General features: G+C 40.0%; 1 protein-coding gene across 1 annotated transcript in view; it reads left to right on the forward strand.

Moving 5' to 3' along the window:
• Positions 1-27,345, forward strand: part of RDX (radixin) — a 39,734-nt gene that overhangs the window by 2,342 nt on the left and 10,047 nt on the right. Inside the window, exons 2-8 of the mRNA XM_038175571.2 lie at positions 5,660-5,731; positions 15,674-15,757; positions 20,369-20,464; positions 22,117-22,391; positions 24,858-24,941; positions 25,430-25,576; positions 27,031-27,127. Coding sequence (XP_038031499.1) covers positions 5,720-5,731; positions 15,674-15,757; positions 20,369-20,464; positions 22,117-22,391; positions 24,858-24,941; positions 25,430-25,576; positions 27,031-27,127 — 795 coding nt within the window. The 5' untranslated portion in view covers positions 5,660-5,719. The remainder of the gene's footprint in view (positions 1-5,659; positions 5,732-15,673; positions 15,758-20,368; positions 20,465-22,116; positions 22,392-24,857; positions 24,942-25,429; positions 25,577-27,030; positions 27,128-27,345) is intronic.

Consider the following 27,345-nt stretch of genomic DNA (forward strand, 5'->3'; position numbering starts at 1 on the left):
GGTATTTCCATGGAGAAGTTTATTGAAACAGCAGAGTACTTGTACTGGCCACGTTTTTGCAATTTCCATTTTTACTCATTTATCAGAAGTGTGTGGGAAGAGTGGACGTTGTCATTGTAGAACTCTTCAAAATCTTACAGTTATTTCGTCTGCCCCAGTTGTGAGCACTTTAAAATGTGAAGATGGGAGTTTATATTCAGATTAGTATGTAAGTTATACACCACATCTGTCACGGACTGGTAAAACTGCAAGCATTGCATAAATACTCCTTGGCTGGGCTGTGTTCCTTTCTATTTGACTGCGGTGCTGCCAAGTTCCCATTTGTGCTTTTGAAGTTACCAGCATCTCCCGTTTGGAAGAAACTCCTGCCTCTTCAAAATATATGTAGCTATAAATACATTTAAGGCATAAAAATTGTACTGGCTGCATGGGAATTATCTATCAGAGACCCAGGAAGCTCGTCTTTAGTATCTTGGGGGGAAGAACTGGGAGGAAATGGTGTTCTTAGGAAGGTGTAGGTACAGTACTCAAAATGGTGGTATGGAGAACTGTCATACCCAGCAATGGTCACGTCTCTATTTTATTGTTACAGAACTCAGCTTTTTCTCCCCTTTTTTGTGAGATAGCTTGCAGGTTTGCCTACCTCCGAGACAATCGCACAGACCGCAACTCCTCGGCTGTCTGAAAAAGATGTATGCGGAGGCAGAGCCTGTGGTGAATTAACTTCTTTATTGGACTTCTGCAAGCGTGTCATTAGGGAGCTGTTAGGCTTAGTGGAAAAGATGATTGCCCTGCAGGTACTCGCAGGCAGCTTTGGAGTGAAATGTTCTGGGAGAAAGCTGAGACCAGTCAGTCAGGTACAGTGGCCTGTACGTTTCCTGCTGCTGCCTCTGAAGCTATTAGGCACCTCAAAAATTGGAATGATACAAGACTGAAAAGAAAAAGTGTGTTTAGTTTTAAGAAGTTCCTTCTTTGGATGCAGCCCAGAGAGCCAACCATACCCTGGGCTGCATCAAAAGCAGCGAGGCCAACAGGGTGAGGGAGGGGATTGTCCCCCTCTGCTCTGCTCTCGTGAGACCCCACCTGGAGCCCTGCGTTCAGCTCTGGGCACAAGGACAGGGACCTGTTGGAGTCCAGAGGAGGGCCATGAGTATGACCAGAGGGCTGGAGCACCTCTCCTATGAGAACAGGCTGAGGGAGCTGGGGTTGTTCAGCCTGGAGAAGAGAAGGCTCCAGGGAGACCTCACAGCGGCCTGCCAGTACCTAAAGGGGGCTACAGGAAAGCTGGGGAGGGACTGTTTGTCAGGGAGTAGTGATAGGACAAGGGGAATGGCTTTAAAAGAGGGGAGATTTAGACTAGATGTTAGGAAGAAATTCTTCCCTCAGAGGGTGGTGAGGCCCTGGCACAGGCTGCCCAGAGAAGCTGTGGATGCCCCATCCCTGGAGGTGCTCAAGGCCAGGCTGGATGGGGCTTTGGGCAACCTGGGCTGGTGGGAGGTGTCCCTGCCCATGGCAGGGGGACTGGAGTTAGATGGTCTTTAAGGTCCTTTCAGACCCAAACCATTTGGTGATTCCTCTAAATAAGCAAGTTAGAGGGTGGCACTGCTGTGGCTAAAGCTGTGGGGTCCCTGCCATCTGTGTGCAGAAAAGCCGAGGGTGAGCCTCTTCACAGAGCTGGGGAAGCACGCTGCTAAGAGGCTGCTTCTGGGGGCAGGTCCTAAGCTGGACAGGGACCCTGCTGCCTTTGAGGGTTGGGTTCTGCCATCCGGGTGCCCTGCTCGAGTCGCCTTCCTCACCTGACCTCAGCCCCAGGGCTGTGTGCATGAATGTTTCTTTTGAAAACAGCTGCTGCATAAATTACATGACAGAATTTTGGCATCGAGCGCTTTGTGCACCATCATTTTCTGCATAAAGCTTCCTTTGTTGCCTTCCAACAATTGCTTTATTTGTTGCCTTTTGTGGCATAACTGGAAACATGGATGATGATGATGATTTAAAAATCTAGCTGCCTTGGAGTGGAAGGAGTTGGAATTGCAATCCTTCGCTTTAAGAGAATTTTTGTACTTCTGGGCGGATCTTTTTGGTTTGGTTTGGGATGTGGAGCCAGCTGATATTTTGGCGGTTTGGTCCAGCTTCCTAGCATCCTCCACGAAGGTCTCGAGGAGCGGAGCGCTGTAGCAGCAGGAACTCTGCGGAGTCACGACCTGCTAATCCTCCTGGCTCACAGGAGGCACCTTTGGGACTCGCCGCGGCGTGCAGGAGGTCACAGGCAGGCCTCAGACCACGGGAGCAATACAGGAAATTGTTCCCCATCCCCTTGGATGTGCTCTTCTCTTCGCAGCATCAGTTGACGTGGGCGTTAAGATAAAGCTATAAGTAATGGACTGTGTCAGAGCTAAAAGCTGAGTAAAACTGAACCGAGTGTAAAGCTGCTGGACACGAGAGTGGCAGAAGTGAGCTCCCCTTCCAGCAGCAGCAGCGCAGGCGCACGCTGTTTCCCCTGGCAGTGAGGTTTTGGTTTCTTTTGGACAAATGTTTCCACGTTTGCTGTGTTTCAATGTTAGCTGTTGCCAGTGCTCAGGAAAGATGGTGTTATTTTTTTATTTACTTTTTGATTTCAGTTCTTGCACAGTCCTAAGATCTGCGAAGCTCTTGATTTTTCCGTAGCGATCACGCTTGGTTGCAGTGCTTTTGTGCGAGCATAACTGTGCTGGAATTGCTAACAGCTCGAGTGTGAAAGCACATAGACACCGGCTGTTTTTTCTTTATGCGCAGATTATTTCCATCTTACAAATGTAACTTTTAAACTAACATTGGTGTAACATTTAGTGTGTTTTTTCTTGTAATATACCACATGGTTTTCATCATCTGAAATAGAAGCGACCTTCAGCCTAGTTGAGTAAATTAAGGAAATATTTTCCTTTTAAATAAATGAAATGACAGATTCTTAAGTTACTGCAGCACATCCAGTGAAAAATATCGTTTATATTATTTGTTTTCCATATTTTTTTTCTGTTTACTTATTGTGGTCACTTCCCAGGCCCCTGAGATCTGTGGGGCTGTCAGGGGCACAGTTCATCTGGGTTGGGTTTTGGACAAGATGATTCTTATTTTAGCTGATAACTTTGATTCATTGCACATGAGCTATGTGTTAATTCTGTAAATTCAGTTAAATTATTTGTCTCCTAATTGGGATTTGATGACTTGTTATTTTACAGGATCGTTTTTTGTAGTGATGTTTCTGATTAAAACCCGAAGGTATTTTTTTTTTTTAAGAGCATGTTTTCAAATCATAAATTAGGGTTGGTTGATAGGAGTTTAACAAAACGTTTTGGTAAAACCAATCCCACTAAATCAGGACACATTTGTGGGAGAACTGGCAAGGGCAGACCATCGGAGGGATTGGTGCAGCCACTTCAGAAAGCTCGACACGCTGCCTTTTGGGAAGCCCTGAGCCAGGAGCCAGTTGGTTGCCCCGGACTCAGCCCTGAGCCATCTGCTCCCGTTTGTTTCCCGGTGGCTGCTCTGAGGCGGTGTCACTCGTCTCCCTGTGCCTCCTCTTGTCAATGCAAATGTTACTACAGGCACATAAAAGCAGTTGTGCTGCTTCCCACTCCTTGTAGCACTGCTGAGTTGGCACGCTTCTAAAATGGTGGATGGGAATCTGGTTTAGCTTTTATGTTGTTTGTTATCTGAGCTTAACTCCAGGGCTTCTGCCTGCCTTCAGCAGTATGGGCAATGAGCCTCTGTTGGCAACCAGGTGGGCACAGGGATTGCTGCAGCTCGGGGCCCTGCGTACAGGTAGCAGGAGTCAGAGCCAAGCCTGTTCTGCTTTTTAGTGCTCCTGGGTTTCTCTGAGCTAGAGAAAGGAAGGAGGGGAGGCAGCAATGTCCTCTGTGAACTGAACACGTGCCATGGAATTGTATCAAAGGGCAGTGTTGTAAGGTCCCAGGAAACCTGGTAGAAACATCGTTTGTTTCATCTCTTTTTCCCTCGAAAATTTTTTGGGTAGAAATATTTTTTTTTTAAAAAGGGGATTATGGAAAAGTGAGTTCATATTTTACAAATTCTATCAGACTATATATTCAAATGGTAAAACAGACTTACTGATACTGTCTAATGCTTCAGAATATCTTCAGAAATTCAAAACCGAAGTAAAAAATTCAAAATTCATACCTAAAGCAAGTTTTAAAAAAAATCCTACTGGAATGTATTGGTAATTATGCTGGACAAACTATGATGTATTGTATTATACCTTTATTGTTGTTCTACATTAATTGTGCCATAATGAATATACCTTAAAGATACTGTTTTAATTTCAGGCTGATTTGTGATTAAACAAAATTTGTTCCATATCCAGTATGACATAGGATCTCTTTCTGTAATGTTAAGTCATTCATTTTTCTTTACCAGCCAACAATATTGATATTTCTTAAGTTATTTTCAACCTTTATCTCTTTTTTCCAGTCCCTCTTTTCAAACAATCTCTACAGAGTAGAAGAAAAAAGCAAGTGTACCTTAGCTTGCTGTGCAAATGTTTGTTGATCTATTTACTGTATTTTTTTGCCAGGAAGCAAAGAAAAATAACTTTTCTAAATATATGTAACGATATGTGACACTTTTTTTTGATGAATTAAAAAATTGATACAGAAGTTTGCTTTTGATAAATAAATTGGTTTAAACGTTTTGATTTTGTCCCTATACTTTTTTCCTCAAGCACTTCTGAAAATTTTATCTGTCTGATGTAGTCATGGAATTATAATACTGAAATCTCAGATTACGTTCACACCAAGACAAATACTACTCGGAGTAATTAGTTATATTATTTTGGAGGCAGTGCCACTTTTGGTACGCTGCAGGACTGATTCATAGATGCCGTTACTTTAAAAGCATGCACGAAGGTGACTGGTTCCTTCTGCTTTCTGAGTTGACATGAGTTGAGTCAAGGCAGGATGCAACCTACCAAGGAAATTACAAGCTTTCTTTTTTTTGAGGCATAAAGACTGTTTTGAACTTGCAGAAGATGATAGTAATTAATTTCAGTACCACACAGATGTAACTTAGAGCCTTTCTGCTGAAAAATAAAAAATAAGCAGTACAGATTTTTCTCCTTCTTTACTGTAATGGTCTGACAACTGGTATTCCTCTTCATTAGGGAAAATTGAGTTCATGACTTGTTCCCTGAGACAAATGGATGCTTTTATGGACACGAAATACAGTCTGATGCTTAAAAAATAACGTTAGTTTTTTCTTTGTTTGCATGAAGCTTCAAATTTGGCTAGCATTGACAGACTAAATTGAAGCTTTGGAGTTCCTTGTTCAAATTTTTGCTTCTCAAATAATGTATAAGTTTTCAGTACTGGAAGATGTCTAATATCAAAGTTTTTAAAAGAACGTTTTTGGGGATCTTTTTTTTTCCCTAATGTTAGTGGGTTAGTATTCTGTAAAAACTGGGAAGGAGGTCACTTTTTAGACACCTGTAGATTCTGGTAGTGGGTAACTTGTTTTTTTTTTTAATGGATGTTATCTACTGAAAAGTGCATTTTGCACATGTAGAGCTCTTGTTTATCTGTGTTGGAATTTGTACTATTTGCTGTGATGTGCGTGAACTCTGTTATGATTAATTTAAAAACGAGTCTTTTGCATTTGTTTTTGACAGAAGGGGACAAAGAGATTGTAGAAGACTTCACTGGACAAGAGACTAAAGAAAACCAGCAAAATGCCGAAACCAGTAAGTAGCTCTTTTCTTACTCCCTAAAACGTAATGGGATTTTCAGTTTTCAGAGTAGTTATCTTAAAACGGCTCTAGTTACTTTGAATCTGCCCTTATTAGGTTTCATAAGATCTGGTAAGGTACAGTCAGAGTTCTTGAGCTTTTTTTCCACACGTTGGTATTAAACTACCTGAAATCTCGGTGTTAGAAGCTGTGTGCAGCACGGCTGTGTGTGTACAGCTGGAGAGGGGGCAGAGCTCAAGCTGCAGAGAACTGAGGGCCCGTTTGGCTGGCAGGAGGAACAACTTTTCAGGAATTGCAGACTCTGGGATGAGGTGTCATGCAGTGGGTGATGGAGGCCTGACTCAACATCTGTTAGAATCAGTGAAAGAAGGATCTGCTGCAGGATTTGTCAGGGAAAGGCAGAACATGTGAAGTGTTGGTGATAGCAACAGGACCGTTAAGTGGTATTTTTACTGTGATTGGGGGTATAATTTGGAAGGTAAGTGTAAAAGAAGGACACAAGCAATATTTGTGATCTCCTATTCATCTCATTTCAGCTAAAATAAGGGCTCATCCACTTTCTGTAGAGGAAAAAAGAGACCTCAGGTTTTTGTTTCCATCCTGGTTCTGGAATTCTTTAAGGGTATAACTATTCAGCAGCTTGATCTTTTGGTGGTGGTGGAATATTGGATGCTTGCATTTTTGTCTGCCATGTGTTAAACAATTTTTGGTTGTCTCTTCCACTTACATTGAGCGAGCAAAGTATGCAGAAAGGGAACTGAATTGTCAGAGGAGATTATTTCTATTCTTCTTAATTGGTTTATGTAACAGCCTGCAGGCTTCCTTTGTTTACTGATGTTTCATTGAGATCAGGACCAGGACAAAATGTTGTCTACTGCTGAACAGAAGTCTGTGTGCACATATATATTTGTGGATGTATAAAATTTTTTCTATTAATTAGAAATTACAGTAGTTGGTATTGCACCCCAGTGCTTGGAATCAGTACAGCTGAATGAGTGATGTGAGCACGGGACTCTCCAGAGGCTGCGAGTTCTGCTTGGAGCTTCAGAGCTCCTGGCAGCCTGGCCCTAGCATTTTGTTTCTGTCATTTTTCTTCCCCCACGTGTGACCCTCCCCCAGGTGATTTGGGACAATATTTTAGCACTTTATGAAATTAGAATGAGTAGTCTGTAGCCAATTACTCATTTGTTGAATGAGTAATTATTTTAAAGCCATTCCCCCTTGTGCCATCACTATACCTCCTGACAGAGTCCCTGGAAGGCTGCTGTAAGGTCTCCCCGGAGCCTTCTCTGGGCTGAACAACCCCAACTCCCTCAGCCTGTCTTCACAGGAGAGGTGCTCCAGCCTTGTGGCCCTCCTCTGGGACTTGCTCCAACATCTCCTTGTCCTTGTGCTTGGGGCCCCAGAGCTGAACGCAGGGCTCCAGGTGGGGTCTCAGGAGAGCAGAGCAGGGGGGAAGAATCCCAGAATCCCCTCCCTCACCCTGCTGGCCTCGCTGCTTTTGGTGCAGCCCAGGATGAGGTTCACTCATGTTGAACTTCTCACCAGCCAGCACCCCCAGGTCCTTTTCCCTCAGGGCTGCTCTCAATCCATTTTCCTCCTGGCCTGTATTTGTGCTTGGGGTTGCCCTAGCCCAGATGCAGGACCTTGCAATTGATCAGTAGGAAAAAAAAAAAACACAAAAAAAACACCTTAGTCTTGTGTGAGGTTATCTCTATTTAATTTCTGGGATCAAAATCATGAAACTTAGGCAGTGCTCTCACTGTTTTAGGGACCTGAGACAATCACAGAAAATGTAGTTTTAGGATGGTTCAGAGGGAAGAATTCTCCTTAGAGTTGAGATTGCAGAAGTGTTAAAAGGGCTCACAGTCCACCCTAGGAATGGAAACTAGCTACTGGATCTTAGGAAGCAAGCTGGAGTCATGCCAACAGTGAGAGAATATATATCCATGCTTTTCTGAAGGGCTTTATATGAGTTTTATGTGTTGGGTTTTTTCCTACTGACAATGTGAGATCTTAGAAGAAAACCAAGTGAAAGGAGCCATGAAGCGAAATTAAATTGATTACTGCTCAGGAAAAATGTCAAAGGGATCTTTTTCCTGTAAACTTCAGGTTGTTGTGGTTATCAGTTGTAATCTGTGTATGCAGTAGTAGTGCACGTGCCACAGATTAAGTGATTTTACCTGTAAAACTCAAACCTCAGGTTTTGTTCTGGTGGCTTCTTAAATGATAAACTGCTTTGAAGCTTTTCCTTTTATTTTATTTTTTTTTACCCTCCTCTGGGGACTCTTAACAACCTAGTCCTAGGTTTTGGTCAATAAATCTGCCACTGTTCTTCGAAGACCCTTGCTTGGGTTCTGCCGGGGCTCCATAGCACTGGGCCATGGAAGGTTTCTCACTCTGGATGTTGATTACAGCTCTTACCAGTCTTTTAAAGAAAATGTAGCCCAGAAACTACTTTGTGCTTAAACTCCTTGTTCTTCATCTTTGACAGCTGTGCAATAAAACTGTCACTGTTCTGTAGCTTTATTTTTAGATCTTTTAACCTGAAAACTAATGAAGGAATTGTGAATAAGCTGTTGTATAGAACTGGGAAAAACCTGTTAACATAATTGGGGAGAATTTGGCTGGTGTTATTTTGTAGATCTCTTCCCTGTGTTACTTTGACATGGTCAGATATTTCTTTTTTCCCAGGTCCTGCTGTAATGATAGTTGTCAGAAAATCTGATATTTGTGTAAATAAGGGAATTGTGCATACAACTAAACACTCTGCAGCTTGGAATGGATTTTGTTTTGCTGTTGTATGTAACAAATAATGAAGCTAAAGATGAGTTTAAATTAAATCACTAAACACTTAATCACAGGAAAATCAATGGAATAGGTTTTTTTTTTTTGCTTTCATGTTGAAAGTTTATGCAATATACCAATCAAAACTAAGTAAATGAGGACCAGTAAAGCATCTTAGCATAGCTGAATTTTAAAGCAATTTTTTCAGTTTTCCTGGAAGTTAAGCCTCTGTCTGAAATAAGGTTTGTGCCACTGTGAATGATCTTAGTTGTGGTAGTAAAAGGTCCTTGTTTTTCTGTGAGTGTTTGGGATTTTCTCTGAGGCTACTGGGTTAAATAGCATGCGTGAGAAAGGGTGCTTTGAAAAGGGTTAAAATGATTTTAATGCATTGTCCTGAGATATAAAGGTAATAAGTGTCTGGAAAAATAGCTACTATTAAACATTTTCTTGTTCTATTGCTTCAGCAGAAAAATCTATTTACTTTGTATTTGGAACAAAGTAGCCCTCCGTTCTTTTCCTGCAGCTCCTCTACTTTCAAAATAAAATAATATTGAGACTTTCATATTCGCAGTTCTGTCTGTCAGAGTGAAATTAAGTTGCAATTAATTTTTGTTCTGGTCTTTATGTAAAAAAAAAAAAAATAAATAAAAATGCTGACTTCTGCTGTTTAATTAGGTCTTCGTTGCTGTAATCAAAATTGGAGCTGCTACTAGCTAGGGCTATTTGCAACGTGCCTGGTTCTCTGCTTAGAGAAGAATAGGGTATTTGTTGAATCTTAACTTATTTTTGGTAGTTTCTTCCTAAAAGAACAGATACAAAATGTTTCTTAGCTGTGTGCCATTCTTCCAGATCTTCACCAAAAATAGAAACCTGGGGACTAAAATTAGGCATCATTAGTTGCATAACTGTTAATCATTTCATAGGCTAAGAAGATTAGGTGTAATTGACTGAAATTTTACTTGCATTTATAGGGTGTAAGAGGAGTTAAAATTCCCAGCTGTTTTGCTGATAGTTTGCAGCATTTCTCTGCAAGACTGCAAGGCACGAAAGAGAAAGCATTATACTATGGAGTAACAGGACTAAATGTCAACGTTGCTAAGCCTAAAAGCAATCCTTTTTTTGGGCTACTTTGGCATTTTGTGGTGTTGTGTATCCAGAGCTGTCAGATTGTGGAATTATTTGGGTGTTTAAAATTCAAATTAATATTTACAAGATGAAGGTAATTTCAGTGAAGTGGTGGTATTGAGATGCTGTGTATCATAAATCCAATTTTTTATCAGAATGTTATTGTTTTGCGGGGCGATGTTTGAGCTGTGCAGTGTAGTGTTTGAGTTACGGCTTCAATAAATGATCTATGGCTGCAGCATAAATAGACAAATGAAGTCAGTTTGGAGAACATTTTTTTTTGTCTTTCAGTATTATCAAAATCTGTGGGCTGTTTTTCTATAGCCTCTTCCGTTCCTAATGCTGTTTAATCCTCAGCGTTTTACCTTATCTTGTTCTTTGATTGTTCTCTTGCATCTCTTCATGTGTCTGCTCTGAGGTTGATGTGCCGAGTGTGCTGTGTGTGCTTGTGTCATGCAGAAAGCCGTGGGACCAACATGCTGCTCTTCCACTAACACAAATAATGTAACGTAAAGAGAGTATAATAATTAGCTGTTTACTGTGAAAACCCCTTTTTTGCTACATGCAGTTTGATTACAGATAAGAATTAGACTGGTTTCTCTGGCTTTTGCACATGACCGACTCATACTGTATTCATTAAAACAGACCAAAACCACAGAAAACCTTTTCCGTATAATTTTAAATGTTGTTCTTACTAAATATTGCTGCCTACTCAGTTCTGGGCTTCTTGATGAAAGCTCAAGTGCCAACCCCCTGCCATGGGCAGGGACACCTCCCACCAGCCCAGGCTGCCCAAAGCCCCATCCAGCCTGGCCTTGAGCACCTCCAGGGATGGGGCATCCACAGCTTCTCTGGGCAGCCTGTGCCAGGGCCTCACCACCCTCTGAGTCAAAATTTTCCTCCTTTTATCTAATTTAAGCCTACTTGCTTTTAGTTTAATGCCATTCCCCCTTGTGCTATCCCTACACCCCCTGACAAAGAGTCCCTCCCAGCTTTCCTCTAGCCCCCTTTAGGTACTTTCAGGCCGCTGTGAGGTCTCCCTGGAGCCTTCTCTTCTCCAGGCTGGACAACCCCAACTCCCTCAGCCGGTCTTCATAGGAGAGCTGCTCCAGCCCCTTGATCATCCTCATGGCCCTGCTCCTCTGCACTCATTCTATTACTTCCATGTCCCCTGTGCTCATTCTAATACTTCCATGCATTATTCTTCAAATAATTGACCTGTACATGTTACATACACAGTCTTCCCTTCTGTTCCCTTATGCTGTAAAGCAAGTGGGGTAAAATACAGAATAACTCAGTCAACTAATTCTGATGCCAAGGTGAGAATCCCTGTCAGAATGCAATGCTTCAATGCATTTGAAACTTAAATAAATAAATGAAAAGATATTTATTTAAGCTGGCAAAGCAGTTTTATGAGAATAAAGGAAAATCATACTTGTAGATTTTTTTTTTTCCAAAAGTCTGACCATTCTTTTTCTGGTGAAAGGTTTCTGTCCCTGGCCACTCGATTACATTGTTACCTGTGGGCAAGTGAGCCAACCTAGTTTCTTTAGAAGCTGTGAGATAAGTCTTGGTATTCTAACTGGAGGTTTAGTGCTCCAAGGTAGAGCTTTGCAAGAGAAATGTCCAGCAAATGTTACGGTATGCTAATCTGCACTGTGGTTTTTTATACCTTCCTGCAGCGTCTTAGTTTATAGAAGTAGCCAGTTGAAGGAAACTTACTGCCAAATGCTTTTTTCTTCTTAGGCATCTTAAAAAGACTTAAAATAACTCTAACTTTACCTTTTTATCTTCTCTGGTATTACTTTTTAAGTACAGTCTGTGCTTGTCTAGGTGCTTGATTTATCATAGAATGCCTTTATCGCAGAATCACTGAGGTTGGAAAAGCCCTCCAAGATCACCTGGTCCAACCATCCCCTACCACCAATGTCACCCACCAACCCATGTCCCCAAGCACCACGTCCAACCTCTCCTTGAACGCCCCCAGGGACGGTGACTCCACCACCTCCCTGGGCAACCCGTCCCAGTGCCTGACTGCTCTTTCTGAGCAGAAATGTCTCCTCATTGCCAACCTGAACCTCCCCTGGTGCAACTTGAGGCCATTCCCTCTGGTCCTATCACTGGTTACCTGTGAGAAGAGGCCGACCCCCAGCTCCCCACACCTCCCTTTCAGTCAGTTGCAGAGAGCAATGAGGTCTCCCCTATATTTATGTAATTTAATGTAGAATTACATCGAGGCAATATGTTCAGGGTGAAATTCTGCCAGAAAAAGGCAAACCCTAATGGCATTTGTATGTTGCCTATGGGTTGTGAGATTTTTATTTTTTTTAAATACCTCCCTTCCCAGCACAAGAGTACAAGAACTGTGCTAACTTTACTGGGTGGAGATCAGTGTAGTTGTACCCCTGAAGTGGGAGCTGAGCAGATGCCCTATATGCAGGTGTCCTGAGACTTGCTGCAGCTCTTGCCCTGAGCCTGTGCACAGCAGAACTGGATGTGTGAATCAACTGAGGAGCTGAAATCATCACCCAAGTCCTGTCAAATGTTCTGTAGGAGTTCCTGAAGTGTAGAAGAAGTGTAATCCTGGTGAGAGCAAGAGTGAAACGGCATAGCAAGAGCCCTGTGGTACGAGGAGTGGTGGTGCTCCAACATGTGCCTTCACACACTTCTCACCATTGTGAAAGGTCCACCCTGTTTGCGTGTTGGTGTGATGAAGTTGGCACCATGCAGTTGTGTTCAGACTAGTGCCTGTCTTCATAATTTGTGGATGTTGTGCTTGCTCAGCTTGCTGTTGACCACAACCCCCAGATCCCTTCCTGTGGGGCTGCTCTCCAACATCTCATCCCCTAGTCTGTGCACATAATCAGAGTTACCCCTTCTCAGGTGCAGAACCCAGCCCTTGCTCTTGGTAAAATTCACACTGGTGGTGATTGCCCAGCTCTCTGATTTGTCCAGATCCCTCTGCAAGGCCTCCCCACTCTCAACAGAGTCAGCAGCTCCACCCAGTTTGGTATCATCTGTGAACTTGCTCCAAAAAAACGACTCCAAGTCCTTCACCTAAATCATTTATGAAAAAAAAGACAGCCCTAAAATGGACATCCCAGGGGAACCCCACTAGTGAGAGGTTGCCAGCCTGATGTAACCCCATTGCCGGAACCCTCTGGGCCCGACCCATCAGCCAGCTGTTCGCCCATCTTCATGTGCTTTGATCTAACTGGGTTCTGGGCATCTTGTCCAGAAGGATGCTGTGAGAGACAGGATTGAAAGCTTTACTGAAATGCAGAAAGATTACACTGACTGGCTTCCTTTGCTCAACTAACTGGGTGATTTTGTCATAGAAGGAAATGAAGTATGTTAGACATGGCCTTCCCCTTGTGAGCCCATGTTGGCTCTGACCAATGTCCTTTAGGTGTTTTTTGGTAACTCCCAGAATAATTCTCTGCATGATTTTACGAGGCAATGAAGTGATGCTGACACACCTGTAATTGCCAGGATCTTCTTTCTTGTCCTTCTTGAGAACTCTGACCACATTTGACAGCTTCTAGTGAATTGAGACCAGTCCAGGTCCCCAAGGCTGCTGAAAAAATAATTGAGAGAGGTTCTGTGATGACATCGGTCAGATCCCTGAGTACTGCGGGGTCTACTGGGTTCAGTCTCAGGCTTTGCCAGCATAACCTTGGTGTTTTCCATGGACAGAAATAACTGAAGCCTTGAAACAATGTTACAGAAACGCAGGAAGTTCCCTCTGAATATGAGGAAAAACCTCTTTGTTGTGACAGGGTGAGGGAGCCCTGGCACAGGCTGCCCAGAGAGGCTGTGGGGTCTCCTCCTTGGGGATCCCCAAAAGCCGCCTGGGCAGCCTGCTCTGGGTGTCCCTGCTTGGGCAGGGGGGGCACCAGATGGATCCAGAGGGCCCTTCCCAACTCAGCCATTCATTATAAGGTTGTACAAGCTCAATATTTGTACACCGAAATTGAAGTTGGTGTAAGCATATCCAGGAGGAAGACGATATTCTTCTTCAAATCAAGAGTGTGATTGCCTTTGTAGGCCTCTTCATAACACTCTTACAGCACTCTGCTCCTCTTTTTTTTTTTTCAGCTAGTATATCCAGAAGGAAACAGAATCTACAGTTTGTGTTCATTTTGCCTCTATATTTTGTTTCTCTATTATTTTACTATTTATTTTGAATATTTTAGCTTCTGAGGGGTACAGACTTTCAGGTAGTAAACCCTCCGTTTCTGTAAAATACCACTTGTTACAAGGATATTTATTTAAGAAGTCTTTGCTGCAACTTTAAAAAGTCTGCTGCAATTAGCTCACCCTTCTGTGCTTTCTAGATCTGTGGCACTTTGTGTTTTGGCATTGCTGCTGTTATGTAAGAGTGCTTTGGCGTTTAATAAAGTTACGTTTTAGCCTTATCCTTTATAACTTGTTTGTAGCTGCTCTAAAGCAGGAGGCTTCCTTTTTTAAAAGTTGAAACGTTTTTTAAAAGAAAGCAGCTTTATCTTGAAACGGAGGAGCAGAATATGCAGAAACCACCTCGTTTCCCTCTTCTTGACACGCACACCCTCTATTTTTTTTCCAATAAAAGTTTACTATCTTTTCCTCCGAAGCCTTCAACTCTTGTTCTTTATCAGGACTTGCATGCAGAAGTTTTGCCAACCCCCTGCTATCTTCCTTGTTTGCAGGTCTATAACCTAGAGGTCCTCTGCCTCCTGCTACTCTTGTCTGGCGTATCCAGCTCATGCCCAGAGTTGTTTACCCTGACACGAAAGAAAGGGGTGAACAAGCTTAAATTGCTACGCAGGGACAAACTTCTCTTGGGTTTTCTTTTTCACACTTTACGTGTCTTCTGTGCTCTGTCTTATTGAGACTCTTCCAGGCTCACTTCTCAAAGTATTCCACCTGGTGGCAAAATTAGGGAAACAGCTAATGGAAATGATTTACACAGGCATGGGTCAAGTAGTGTGAGAACCTGTAATACAAGCCCTAATTTATTCCTGCTCTGTATTTTACAGGAGAGAGAGAAATTAAACTATGTGTGTTCCTTAAATAAGTTTTGTGCTTCTGGTTTTGCATTTATAGCAAAATAAATTTGGCCTCTAATGCTTTATAATTCACTACAGACAAATAAAACGTGCTAGTCTAACAGTAGGACAGAGGGCCATTCTAGCAGCGAGAAGCCAGCGCTGTGTATTTAGTGCTTGGTTCTGCTTCATGAAAATCCCCACTCCTGCATGTACCAGTTGAGGAGAAATTGGAACAGACACTTTTTCCAAGGAAGGCAGGCTTCCAGATACACCCGGAGCATTTGAGTGCTTGCTTTGGAGCAGATAGAAACAGTGCCTGTCAGGAGGCATCTGGAAAATGGGTTTCCATTCCAGCAGGGGGAAGAAGCTCATTGGATGCCGGTGGTTTTTCCAGCCTCGTAGTGAAGCGATCAGATGGGATCAGTGTAAGGGGAGCAACCTCTATAGTTCTTCCTGCCAGTGATGTAAAAGCTGCTATTAGGCTGTCCCAACCACTGGTCCCAGACCCATTAAAAAAAGTTGAGCCTCTTAGTATTGGAAACGGTTGGGCAGGGGACTGCTTTGCTTTTTATATTGCATATTATACTAATATAAATGCTTTGAAATAATAACATGTCACTTAAACTTTATTTTGCACGTGTTTGGGAAGTTCATCAGAAGGTAGTGCCCCACAGATGAATGCCAGAGTGTTTTTTAGGTGTTTAGGAGTAGCGTCAGCCATCCCATTAAGTTGATTTTATTTGAATTTTGTTCCATGGTTTGACCTTCCAACCCAACATTAAGTACCACGTCAAGTATGCTTGTATACAAAATTAACGTTAAGACTTTTTTTCGGATTGAAATTTTACATGTTTGTGTTCTGCACATGTACAAGACCATTGCAGTTGTTGAATTTACTTTCTGCAGATTGTTTTTTGCAAGGTAATTGCAGTATACAGAAGCGTTACGTTGGTACACTGTGATATATCTATTTTTTTGTTGTTGTTTTCTTTAGATCAACGTCCGAGTGACCACAATGGATGCTGAGTTGGAATTTGCCATCCAACCCAATACAACAGGCAAGCAGCTCTTTGATCAGGTAACTTACACGTGTCTGTGTGTATCCATCTGTACAAACACATCAGATAAAGCTGTTGTGGTTATTGAAGCATAGGTTGATAAAGCAGAAGTGCTCTCTTGTATAGATTTCCATCATTTTCTGTAACGATCTAAGCCAAACTGTCAATTAGTTTGAACTTTGTTGTTAATTCTAATGGAGTGCACTAAATTCAAAGACAGTTCTGCATACATAGATGAACAATGGGGCCTCAGCTGAATCTTGTGTGTAGCACTGCTTTAAATAATGGTATTTTGTGTTGCAGTATGGTTACAGCTGCAATAAAAGTGTTACTTGTGTGAGAAACTCAAATAGCCTTCACTATTGTTTGAAAACAAATGTTACACAAAAATTAAGCAAAGCTAGAATCTTTTTTCTTCAGGAGTTGAATCTGTAGATGCTATTTCAGTTTTCAAATGTTTGAGAAGTAATGCTGGCCTATGATCCATTCTCTTTTGTTTTTTTTGTTTTTTTTTAAACTTGAATTTCAGAGTGCAAAAGTGCAAGTGATGCCCTTTAATGTGCCTTAGGTTTACAGTCCCATCAGCACTGCATTCTCCCTTGATGGTGCTTTTATCTTAAACCAGCTAAGTGAATGATTTGTTTAGGAAGGATGTTCTTGCATTCATTCTGTGTGTTGCTAGCCATTAGAACCTTGAACTATTTATTTTTTTGATCCAGGTTGCGGAGTGTTCTAGATCATGTTGAGAATTGAAACTTGTCGTTGTGTCATTTCTTTGTTCAGTGAGGAATTAAATTACTGTATGTTATCTAGGCAGAAGATGCATGCATTTAGTTAAAAATGCAGAAATATTTCAAGTTATTTTTCAAAAGCAGTGTACATATATCAAATACCTGGTCTGGTAGGGCTGTCACTTCTGTCCACTCCACTGTAGATGCTGAGAGTACGTAGCACAAAGCATTTTTAGAGAAAGTGACATTTATTAAAGAGTTCTTTAATGGGTCAGTTAAATGTCTTAGTATGTAAGGTAGATAACTTCTGTGTTTGGTAACACTGAGCCTTTTTCTTTATATTAATTTTATTTGCCATTTTTGTTAGGAACAAATCTGACCCGCTTCTACCCCCTGCTCCTTTAGCTAACGTTGTTAGCAGTCTACCTGCAGCGTCAGCTTGGGAGTAGGCTTCGTGACTCTGCAAATCATCTTGAAGGAAGGGGGGCAGATGCATGGGCAGCTGTTCTGCTTTTTGTCTAACCCCACCATTAAATAAAAAGGGTGGTATTCTGTGGCACAGCAGCCTGAAAACTGTTGTCTCTTTTGCCAACCTTTGCTATCTGCCGCCCTGCAGCTCTGGGTGGGGTGGCCTTCTGCTGTGTAATGTCTGGTGCCCAGGTAATCAGCTTCATCCAAATTGGGGCTTCTGCAGACAGGGAACAAAGATACAGCTGGGAGTTCTTTTTTCTGCCCTGGCACGTTTCGTGTTCTCTGCAGTTTTGTTCCTTGACTCCCTGTGTGGCTTTTGACATCTCACAAGCTCTTACAGTCAACTTGTGGAAGTTGAAAATTTAAGTCAGCCAAAATCAACCAGCATGGTTTTGTGTTACAAGAGAAATATTTTCAGCGTGATCTTAAATCCGTACGTGATTTCCACAGAGTAACATCAAGAGCTTGAACTGTATTGCACACCCGACATAGCACTTCCATACAAAACCTGCACTATTTCTCTAGGAAGAACGATGCTATTTCTCTTTTTTCCTCCATTGTGAAACGTAGTAAAGTTCTTACTGCACAAACTGGTTTATTTTAGTGTCTCATGCTATTTCAGGAGGTGCCTTAACATATTTATCATTAGTTAGGATGGGCAAGACAAGTTCTCTTTTTCTCAACCAGTTTATCATCTCTGATTTTCCTGGGAGAGAGGATCCTGGGGTGGGTGCCTGTCCAGTCTGGTGGCAGAGGTGGGGGTTGCCTTGTTCTTTCCAGGAAGTTGTTAGCACCAAGCAGCAGAGCTGGTTTCCCGTAGCTTCCATTCAGGAGGAATGGGAGAGTTGTCTGCTTTATTTCAAGTTAACCCCCAGCTCTCCTTTCTGGGTATCTCAGAAACCTCCCCTAGATTGATCTTTCCGTGGTGGACTAAATGGAAATCTTGCTAGGTTTTCTTCATGTGAATGTTTTGATCTGCCAAAACACGTATCTGTTTCCTAGTCACTTTTCTTCTCCGAGAGGTTTTTATTACCTGTTAGTTGTCAAGCTGTGGGATACGATGGTGGATAAATCTGTTTTACAGATGTGATGAAAATTTGCCTGAAGCTACCTAATAAATCTTTTGAGCCTGAATTATAAATCAAACTCCTAAGTTTCCCATTGCGTACTTTCCATATCACACCACTGCTGTGTATAAGTGCTTATATTATCATGGTGCAAAGTTTCAGAAAGCCTTTTCTTTGAGCTGAGAGGCAGCAGTAGACCATGCTTTTCCCTGATGTCCTGAGGTAAAACAAGCTCGTGTGAGCTGTGTTCAGTATTCATCTACAAACACGTGCAACTTTGCAGAAGACAACCTGTGTGTATTAGAATAATGTGCAGTGTGCTTCTCAGCTGAAGGGCAGCGGCTAGCAGTGAGAGTGAAATGTTTTGACAGGAGCATAAGCACTTGTCTCCTTATGCCTTACGGGCAGAGCTGTTGAACATCTGCAGTTGTTACTGACTGATGTTGCAGCTCAGAGTGCTGAGTAGGTACCAAGGTTTGACTTGGACAGCTGCAAAATAAAGAGCATTAGGAGTCATCTGCGAAAGCCATGAGTAGTTTAATCAGCCTCATGCTGAAGATCTGTGCCAAAAGAAGCAGCAGGACACCAGATTTAGCTCAGGACAATAGCAGAAGCATAAACTTGCTCAGTTGTTCCAAAGCAGGAGTATGATGTAAGAATTCACAGCAAAGAGTTGTTCACTAAGGGATCAGTTTGGATCCACGAACGTTGTCCATTCTGTGCCTTGGTGGAGCTTGAAGGTGGAAGGGTAGAGGATGGGAAAATAAAAAAAAGAAAAGGTGCACTCGAGTGACTGTTAAGTAATAATACACACGTGCAAGGGATCAGAAGTAAGTTTGCACAGCAGCCTTAACTGTGACATTTTTCTAATTTTCCAAATCTTAATTTTGCAACCCGCTAGTACTACTTAAAAGTGGAGGAGGATCTATGTGTAAAATTCTATTTCACATGCATCTGAATGCTTCCATAAAACAGCCTTCAGTAAACCAGCTTGCCAGCATGGTCCAGCCTGAGAACATACGTAAGTACTGCCCTACCGCATCTTTTGGAGCCAGAGTTTACAGTTTGTTTAATAATCTTTGCTGGACCTTTTTTGATTGATTGCTTATTGAATCCATGTGTACTCTCACTGTGCCAAAGACTTGCAAGATATTTCCACAGTTCTATTATATGCTGTGTAGTAAAAGTGCTTCTTTTTGTTTGCTTTGAACCTGCTGTCTAATGATTTCAGTTGATTCCATTAATTCTTTTCTTACATCATGAGAAATAATGAATAATCATTCTCTGTTTTCCTTCTACGTGCCATGCAAGTGTTAAAGACACACATCATCTTCCCCCCTGCCTCATTTCTCCATGTCTGTAGCTTTAGTTCTGGTCTCGTCTATGCTGAAGATGTTCCATGTCACTGATCGTTCCTTTCAACATTTCTGAAACATTTCCAGTGCTGCAACATCATTTTATAAAGTGACATGACCACTCTGTATGTAGTATTAGAGATGTGGGAAACCACAGATTTGTATAACAACACGACGTCATTGTAGCTTTTTTCCTTTGCAACAAGTACTCTGTTCACATGATTAAAATTGTTGTGTTCAATGCACAGTATTTTAGTTTTATTAAATATCATCTTTTATCAAAGTTAATCTTTTTCCCCACTGTTCATTCAGAGATCTTTATGGGAGGTTTTCTACAGCAGATTTTGTCATACCAGGTTTTTTTTTTTTTTGTTGGATCACATATGAAGTCTTGTAAGACTTCCCTCATGGTTGCACTACAAGTAATCAGTGTCTGTTGTTGGAATTGCTTATTTCTTTTTAATTAGTTTATCCATAAAAAAGCCTTCCCTCTATTTAAGGACATTGTTTCTTTAATAGCCATTGGTGATAGGATTGATAAGAAATCTTACAGGAAATCCACTTATGATTTGTCAGCCAGACCGTTCTTATCCTTTTTATCATTAACTCAGAAGATCTCAAAAATATCTGAAGGAGGTGATTCATCCTCTTTACATCATACTTGTCCCCAAGTATTATTCTTCAATATAATTTTGCTGATTGTCTTTTGTTGAAGTGGACTTACTTGTCTGTAGGTCTGCAGATCCCTTCCCAGACCTGATTTCAAAGATCAAGGTCCTGTTTGCTGCCTCTTACTCCTTAGGTGCTGAGGTTGATAAATGCAGTAAGCTGCTCACTCCAGCTGGTAGTTTGGCAACATGGTATTTGAGTTTATCTAGAACATGTTTTGTTACTATTTTTTATGTTAAACACTTCATTGTATTTCAATTTGAGGTTGTTTATACAACTTAACCATAAGAGATTCCTGCTGTACAGATTACTGATGATTCTGGGTCGCTTATCTTTAGGTGGTAAAAACCGTTGGTCTTCGTGAAGTCTGGTTTTTTGGGCTACAGTATGTGGACAGCAAAGGCTACTCAACTTGGCTGAAGCTAAATAAAAAGGTAATGTTTTCCTGACACTTAGACAAATGGATAGTTTTAAAGAGGCTTTTATAAGACTTGATGCTTCGATGTTGTGAGTGAGATACCTGGCTTCAAATCTAGTCAAAAAGGTGTTTTTCATTTGCTTCAAATGACAAAATGCAGTGTTCAGTTTGATTAGCTATAAAAGAACAGAATCATATTGCAAAGCTGCATCAGCATTTAATTTGAGAATGATTGAAAGTCACTTTCTGTATTTCCAGGACCATGGTGATGTATGCATTTAAGAAAACTTCCATTCATATGATTGTCTTGTTTTCTGGTGGCAAATTATAAGTTTATAAGTATTTGAACTTCAGAAATTGGCATGTATATAGCTGTAGGTTTTTGAACAAGGCACCAATGATAGGTTCCTAATCTTCTGTTTAGGTATCTAAAATCCAACATGCAATTTGTAGGATAATTTCTATTTTGTTTTCCCCAGCAGCACAGAACACCTAGTATCTATTGGTAGCCAGGTCATTTTATTTTAAATGTTATCTATGGTTTGATTGTCACTTAATATTGGCTGTCAGATTATTAACAGCACTGCTAAATAAAGGGATTCTTGAAGTTTAATCAAGAATATCTTTGTTGCCTTGAATTTTAGGAAATAACTCGTGGTTTTTTCCCCAAATTTTTCCCAAACCATCTAATCATTGGTGAGTTTAAAGTAAAATACAGTGCATGTAAATCAGAGCTCTATGGGGAAGAATGAAAGGCGAGCAAAAGATTTAAAATTAACATCTGAAATGCAGTGCTTAAGTTGCCTTAGGTACGTGATTAAATGGTTGTTATTTATAACTTTTGGTACTTCCTGTGAGTTGAGCAAACAAACGATTTCATTCGTAGTGAAGTTCTAAAAGGACTACTTGTGCATGTAAGATTAAATGCATAATAAAGTGCTTGTGTAATTGAGATGTCTGAGGTTTATTCTCAATGCACCTTTTAATAACCACAGTATTCACTGTTAGGATTACTGTAACGTTTGATTTTTTTTATTTTAGTCACAGTGAGTTCTGAAGGCTGAGCTCAAATTAAACAGGAAACCTATTTTTCATTTAGAAATCTGAAAAATGACATCTTGAAGTAGACAGCTGTTTAAAACTTGTAAGCTGACCACATCTGATCTCTTCACCAAAATCCTGATGATCAGGCATATGCATAAGTTCTAGAAAAATGTGATGAATAGAATCGTGTTTTCCGCTGGCACAAAGCACATGTTCAATAGTTCAAAGACTTCTTGTAAAAGAGTCCAGCTTTATACTTAATGTGCAGTAGTTCTTGCTGAAGGAATCTTATTAAACCTAATTTGATATTTATTGCAATTCATCCAGGCATATAACTTTTTTTGTATGTATTTACAACTTTTTTTTTCCCAGATCTTTATTTTAATAAATAACACACGAGACTCTTCCACGGCCTTAGAAAATTTTGAAACATTACTCAAATTCCTGCAAGTTGATGTACTTGATGCAGTGCCCCGTGAATCTTTAGTGAGTTGTACTATGGGCTTGTCAAGAAGTGCTGGATTTCAGTGCACAGGAGCTAACAGCCAAGCTATTTGTATTTAATATAGCACTTAGTGGTCTTTTGATGTTTTTATTTACTGTACTTTCTTTTTCCTCCCTTAGGTAACACAGCAGGATGTAAGGAAAGAGAATCCTTTGCAGTTCAAGTTCAGGGCCAAGTTCTTTCCAGAAGATGTATCTGAAGAGTTAATTCAGGAAATAACACAGAGACTTTTCTTCCTGCAAGTCAAAGAAGCTATCTTAAACGACGAGATATATTGTCCACCAGAAACTGCAGTTCTTCTGGCTTCTTACGCTGTCCAGTCCAAGTATGGAGATTACAATAAGGAGATACATAAACTAGGCTACCTAGCCAATGACAGACTCCTCCCTCAGCGGTGAGACAGACCATAAATATATGCTTTTGCATCATCTGCTGTATATAAACTTGCAGCACACTTCTTATTGTGAGAATATTAAGCGAAAATGTGCATTTAATGGTAACTTTCTTAAAGAGATGCATGTTGCAATAGTAGAATTTAGGAGGAAATGATATCCCAGTTCTGACTAAATATCAAAGTAACTCAGCCAATGGTTTCATGAGATTTTCATGGGTTTTATTTACTGTCCTGTCCACAACCAGCTGCACAGTTTTAGTGGATCAAATTTCCGAAGTATTCCAAAATAGATAAAATGATCTATCATTCCCAGAGCCTTAAAATCAAAGTCCTTTAATATAAGTCATTAAGGTTTATTTAATATCTGTTCTTTTTCTTCAGTTCTTGATGTTTTTATGCAAGTTCTGGTAAATAATAAATTCCTGAAAATCATTAAAATGTATTATAAGTTAAATACAGAGCAGAAAAATGGCTAGCCTAGGGAGAAAATTTAGAAAATCAACTGTTGCCATTGCTGTTGAGCACAAACCTTTTTGTATTAGTCACACATCTAAGTGCTTAGGAAAAGTAAGCACCAAGATGATACTTCTGTTTTTTCCCCCTCACAGCTGAAACCATGCTCCTGACATGTGTTGGCAGCAAGAGAAGCATTGCAACACAAATACACAAAGTTAGATAGTTTTGTTAATGTAAATCATTCCATGTTGATGTATTGTCAACAAATGTGTACTTACTAAATGTGTAACACGAGAGCCTCTTCAAAGAGATGAGAACCATGGAATAATTTGTTTTCTTTGGAATCCGTATGCTCTGTTTTTGTGAGAACTTACAGTAGGAATTAGCTCATTAGCTAAGTTTTGAACTCTCAAGCTAGTAAAAAAAACATTTCAAAGGATTGTGAAGTGTTGAAAAAAATATTTCTGAAAATGTTTCAGGTTTTTAAAAATTCTGGGTAAGAGTTTGGTGTCGGTTGCATACTTTCTTGTGACAGTGAGGTCTACACACTTCTGGAAAAATACTCTGTACTAGGAAGGCAAGGAGATTAAGAACCAATACAACTCCGTGCTGAATGTGGTAGTTCACAAATCTTGGTCTTTGCTTAGTTGTGATGACTGCCTGTGAACACCGGAGTGCTTGTGTACAACACAAATTGAAATGCTTAGGATGCTCCTTTTCAGTAGACAATCGTTCAGATTATTTCCCAGCATGTTTTCAACCAATAGTTTGCCAGTTTGCACTGGGTGAACACACATCTTTTGTATTCATTCTAACACAATTATTCCTGTTTTGCCTCCTGTCACCAGAGATTTGCCAGAAAACTGACAGGTACATAATTAAGGTACTTCAGAACAATGTAATGACAAAAATACTCGTTTCCAGAAGTAGACTAGCATTGCAAAATCTTACTGCAAAAGGTGAGAAGACCTGCAGTTCTCCTTAACTATAGAGTTCTGAAGTGTTTTGACCAGTGAACATACTTCTTGGCTCAAAAGAAATGAGCTGGGTAGCAACAAGACAAATTCCTTGTTGATTTCTTTTTGTCACACTAGTACTTGCCTACCTGCTAGCCATGTTTCGTCAGGAGCATGTGAAGAAAGAACTTAGATGCGTGATAGAGTTGCAAAATGAGTGAGAGAAATCCTATAATAGAAATACTGCATCAGTATATTTTGCATCACCCTGTTTGTTCCTTCTTGTAGTTCCCTAAAAATGTAGGGAAAAGTAGTAAATTGTTCTTTTCCTGAGTAAAGAGAAAGGAAGGAATAAACAACTGTTCTGACTTCTTTTAGTAAGAATGTCTTAGTTTCCTTTTATTTAATAGCCCTTAAAAATAATTTCTCTAAGGAATGCTTGAGAAACTAGCCACATAGAGTAAAAGCATAAAACGTTACCATACACGTTTGATTTCTTACTGCAGTCGTATGTTACAAGTTCTGGGTAGGTCAAAATATATCTCCATCATTGCAGCCTGCTGTAGTTCTCTATAATCAAATTCCTGAAACTGCTTTGCTACTGATTTTAGTAGATGAAAAAAAAAAAAACACACCACAAATGTAGCCTGCTGACTTGTTTAAATGTGCTATGTTTTCTTCCAAATGACAGCAGAACGAAAGCTTGAATGTGTCTGGGAATATATAGAGATTAATCTGTGGTATTGTTCTATGAGGATTTTATAGGTTTGTGTTTTGGGGAGTCCCAGCATTACGCTTTATGGCTTTACTGAAAGTTGAGACATGCCATGCTGTCACTTATAATTCAAAGAGTAGAATATAATGAAAAAAGAACTGAGTTCACACTATTTTAAAATACGTATTTTTTGAAATTCAAAACTTCTGGGTCTGGGTTAAAAAGGTGAGTATATAGGAAGTAATGTTTAAACTTACTCAGTTAAAGCATGTGTTAGTCCACAAGGTTAAAAAAAAAAAAAGGTTGCCAGTGTAATTTAATAACAATTTCTATTCACAGAGTATTAGAACAGCACAAACTGACAAAAGAACAGTGGGAAGAAAGAATACAGAACTGGCACGAAGAGCACAGGGGAATGCTAAGGTAATTGCTTAAATGTTCCAAGACCTTTTAGGACTTCATTATTATTATTATTATTAGAATGTATTTTGAGGTGCTATTTTTGCTTGGAAACGTCTTTCTTATTCTCTTCTGGCTGGTATAGCCAATTATCAAAAACTTCCATGAAAGCTTAGGTCAGAGTTGAGTTTCCAGTTGGATTATTGGTTACCTACATGATTTCTGGTAAGGCTGTCAACTGCTTTTGTCTGCAGTTGCCTACCTCTAAAATATATTTAGTATTTTATTAGTCCACAGTCTGAAAATACAGAGTGCAGTTATTTAAACTGTACTTGAGTATTAGGGTGTCCACCTCTACAAGTACCTAAATCAATGTAGGTGTGAATTTCAAGGAAGGGAGGTTTGGTGCCTAACTAAATATCACGCTAGTTACTCTGCAGTTCCCTTATTCTTACAGTGTACTTTTGATTTGTCCACACTGTGTTTACATTTGTTTCTCCTCTTTTCATCAGGGAAGATTCTATGATGGAATACCTTAAGATAGCACAAGATTTGGAAATGTATGGAGTCAACTATTTTGAAATAAAGAATAAAAAAGGAACTGAGTTGTGGTTAGGAGTTGATGCTTTGGGTTTGAATATTTATGAACATGATGACAAGTAAGTGGCTAATACTCATTTTCCATTCTGTCCTTAGAGATCCTATCTGAGATTATACAAAAAATACCTTATCGTGTTTCAGGAACATCAGCAAAACAGATTCTCAGAGACCTTCTTTCTAATCTATGGAACAGATAAAAAATATCCACTGAAATATTTGAATATTAAAGAAGGAATAGCAATGCAAAAGCAGGGAATGGAGAACGGTTCTGTGTAAACCTACATCCATATTTAGCAACATAAATTTATGATAGCTTGAGCATTTTTATATGGGTTCTTTCTGTACTTCTCACTCTCTCAAGTCTTCCTTTTCAGTCAGAATGAAAAGGACACCAAAAAGCTGAGCAATATGTCTGAGAAACATTTTGCAAGAACAGCTATTAGGATTAGAGCTGTTAGATACTCAAAGTTTTTTTCATGCTCTAAAAGCAAAATCTTTTAGACATCAGGGAAAACAGATGGATCTTGGATTCTGATAGAGATCAAATTCTTTCCTATTTGAAGGTGGATAAAGCTAAAATGTGTAAAACTTAAGAGTCTTAAAAATGAAGAACAGACTCATTCTTTTGTTTCTTTCCAGACACTTCTATTATTAGTATCTGATGTTAACAGTATTTCCAGAGTGATTTGAAGTAAAACATGATGTATCAACACCAGATAAGAGCTGTCAGCTGAACTGTAATTTCATGCTCTCTGATGTATATACTCCCTAACAAAATTCTGTAAGCCTTAATTGCCATTAGATGGCAACATAACTCTTGAAGGATGAAGAAAATACTCAGGAAATGTTCAGATCAGATTGAATGATCAGCTAATTTTTGGAATTATTTTACTCCTAATAGTTAGCAATCAAATGTTTAAACATCTTTAAATATTTGTAGTTAGTATAAACTGAAAAAAAACTTTTTGTGCCCATGGAGAAAAATATTTAGTTAGGCAGTTGGTGCAAAGCATTGGAACTGTTCTGGAACTTAATTCTGCTTAAAACGCAAGTGGATGAAATTCAGTTTGAACTTTGGGAATGTAAGAACATGTCTTAGAGCTAAATTAAAAACAAAGTGCAGCATTACTGAAGGCTAATTTAATCTTAGTCTTTGGGATGTCAGACTTTTCTAAGAGTGTATGCTCATCGAAACAGGTACCCTTCCTACTGAAGGGGAAATTATCAATGCTTTCTAAAGAATCAGTGTGTGATTGTGATGTTTAACATGTATTTAATGATGTAGAAGAAGTCTCCAGTTGAAATTTCTGAATTCCTGCTGTTGAAGTGCTGCATTAATATGAAACATTAATTTGATGGGCATGTAATAGTATATGGAATTGTCTTCCAAAATGTCCTTAAACTGTTGTGCGTGTGATTGTGTGGCAGTCAGAACAGTACAAAATTAAGCCTTCTGCATTAGTGGATGTAAATGAAATGCACTTCTTTTAATGAGAACTTTTTCTCTTTGAAGGTTGACACCCAAGATTGGTTTTCCATGGAGTGAAATAAGAAACATCTCTTTTAATGACAAAAAGTTTGTCATAAAGCCAATCGACAAAAAGGCCCCGGTAAGTACTCTGTAGAATAGCATGCTTTTGTATATCAAGAGTTCTAAGCCTTAAGGGTCCTGCTCTGGCACTGTGGCAAGTGTAAATATTTGCATGGCATTTATTTTTTGTGTTGGTAATCAATAACAAGTCTGAATTGTGAAGTTTGGTATGCTTATTTTCCATCTCTTCATTCTGGCTGACATTCTGATAAGATTTCTTCTTTTCTTCTCCTTTTC

This window comes from Anas platyrhynchos, chromosome 1, assembly GCF_047663525.1.
Source record: "Anas platyrhynchos isolate ZD024472 breed Pekin duck chromosome 1, IASCAAS_PekinDuck_T2T, whole genome shotgun sequence".
Classification (NCBI taxonomy): Eukaryota; Metazoa; Chordata; class Aves; order Anseriformes; family Anatidae; genus Anas; species Anas platyrhynchos.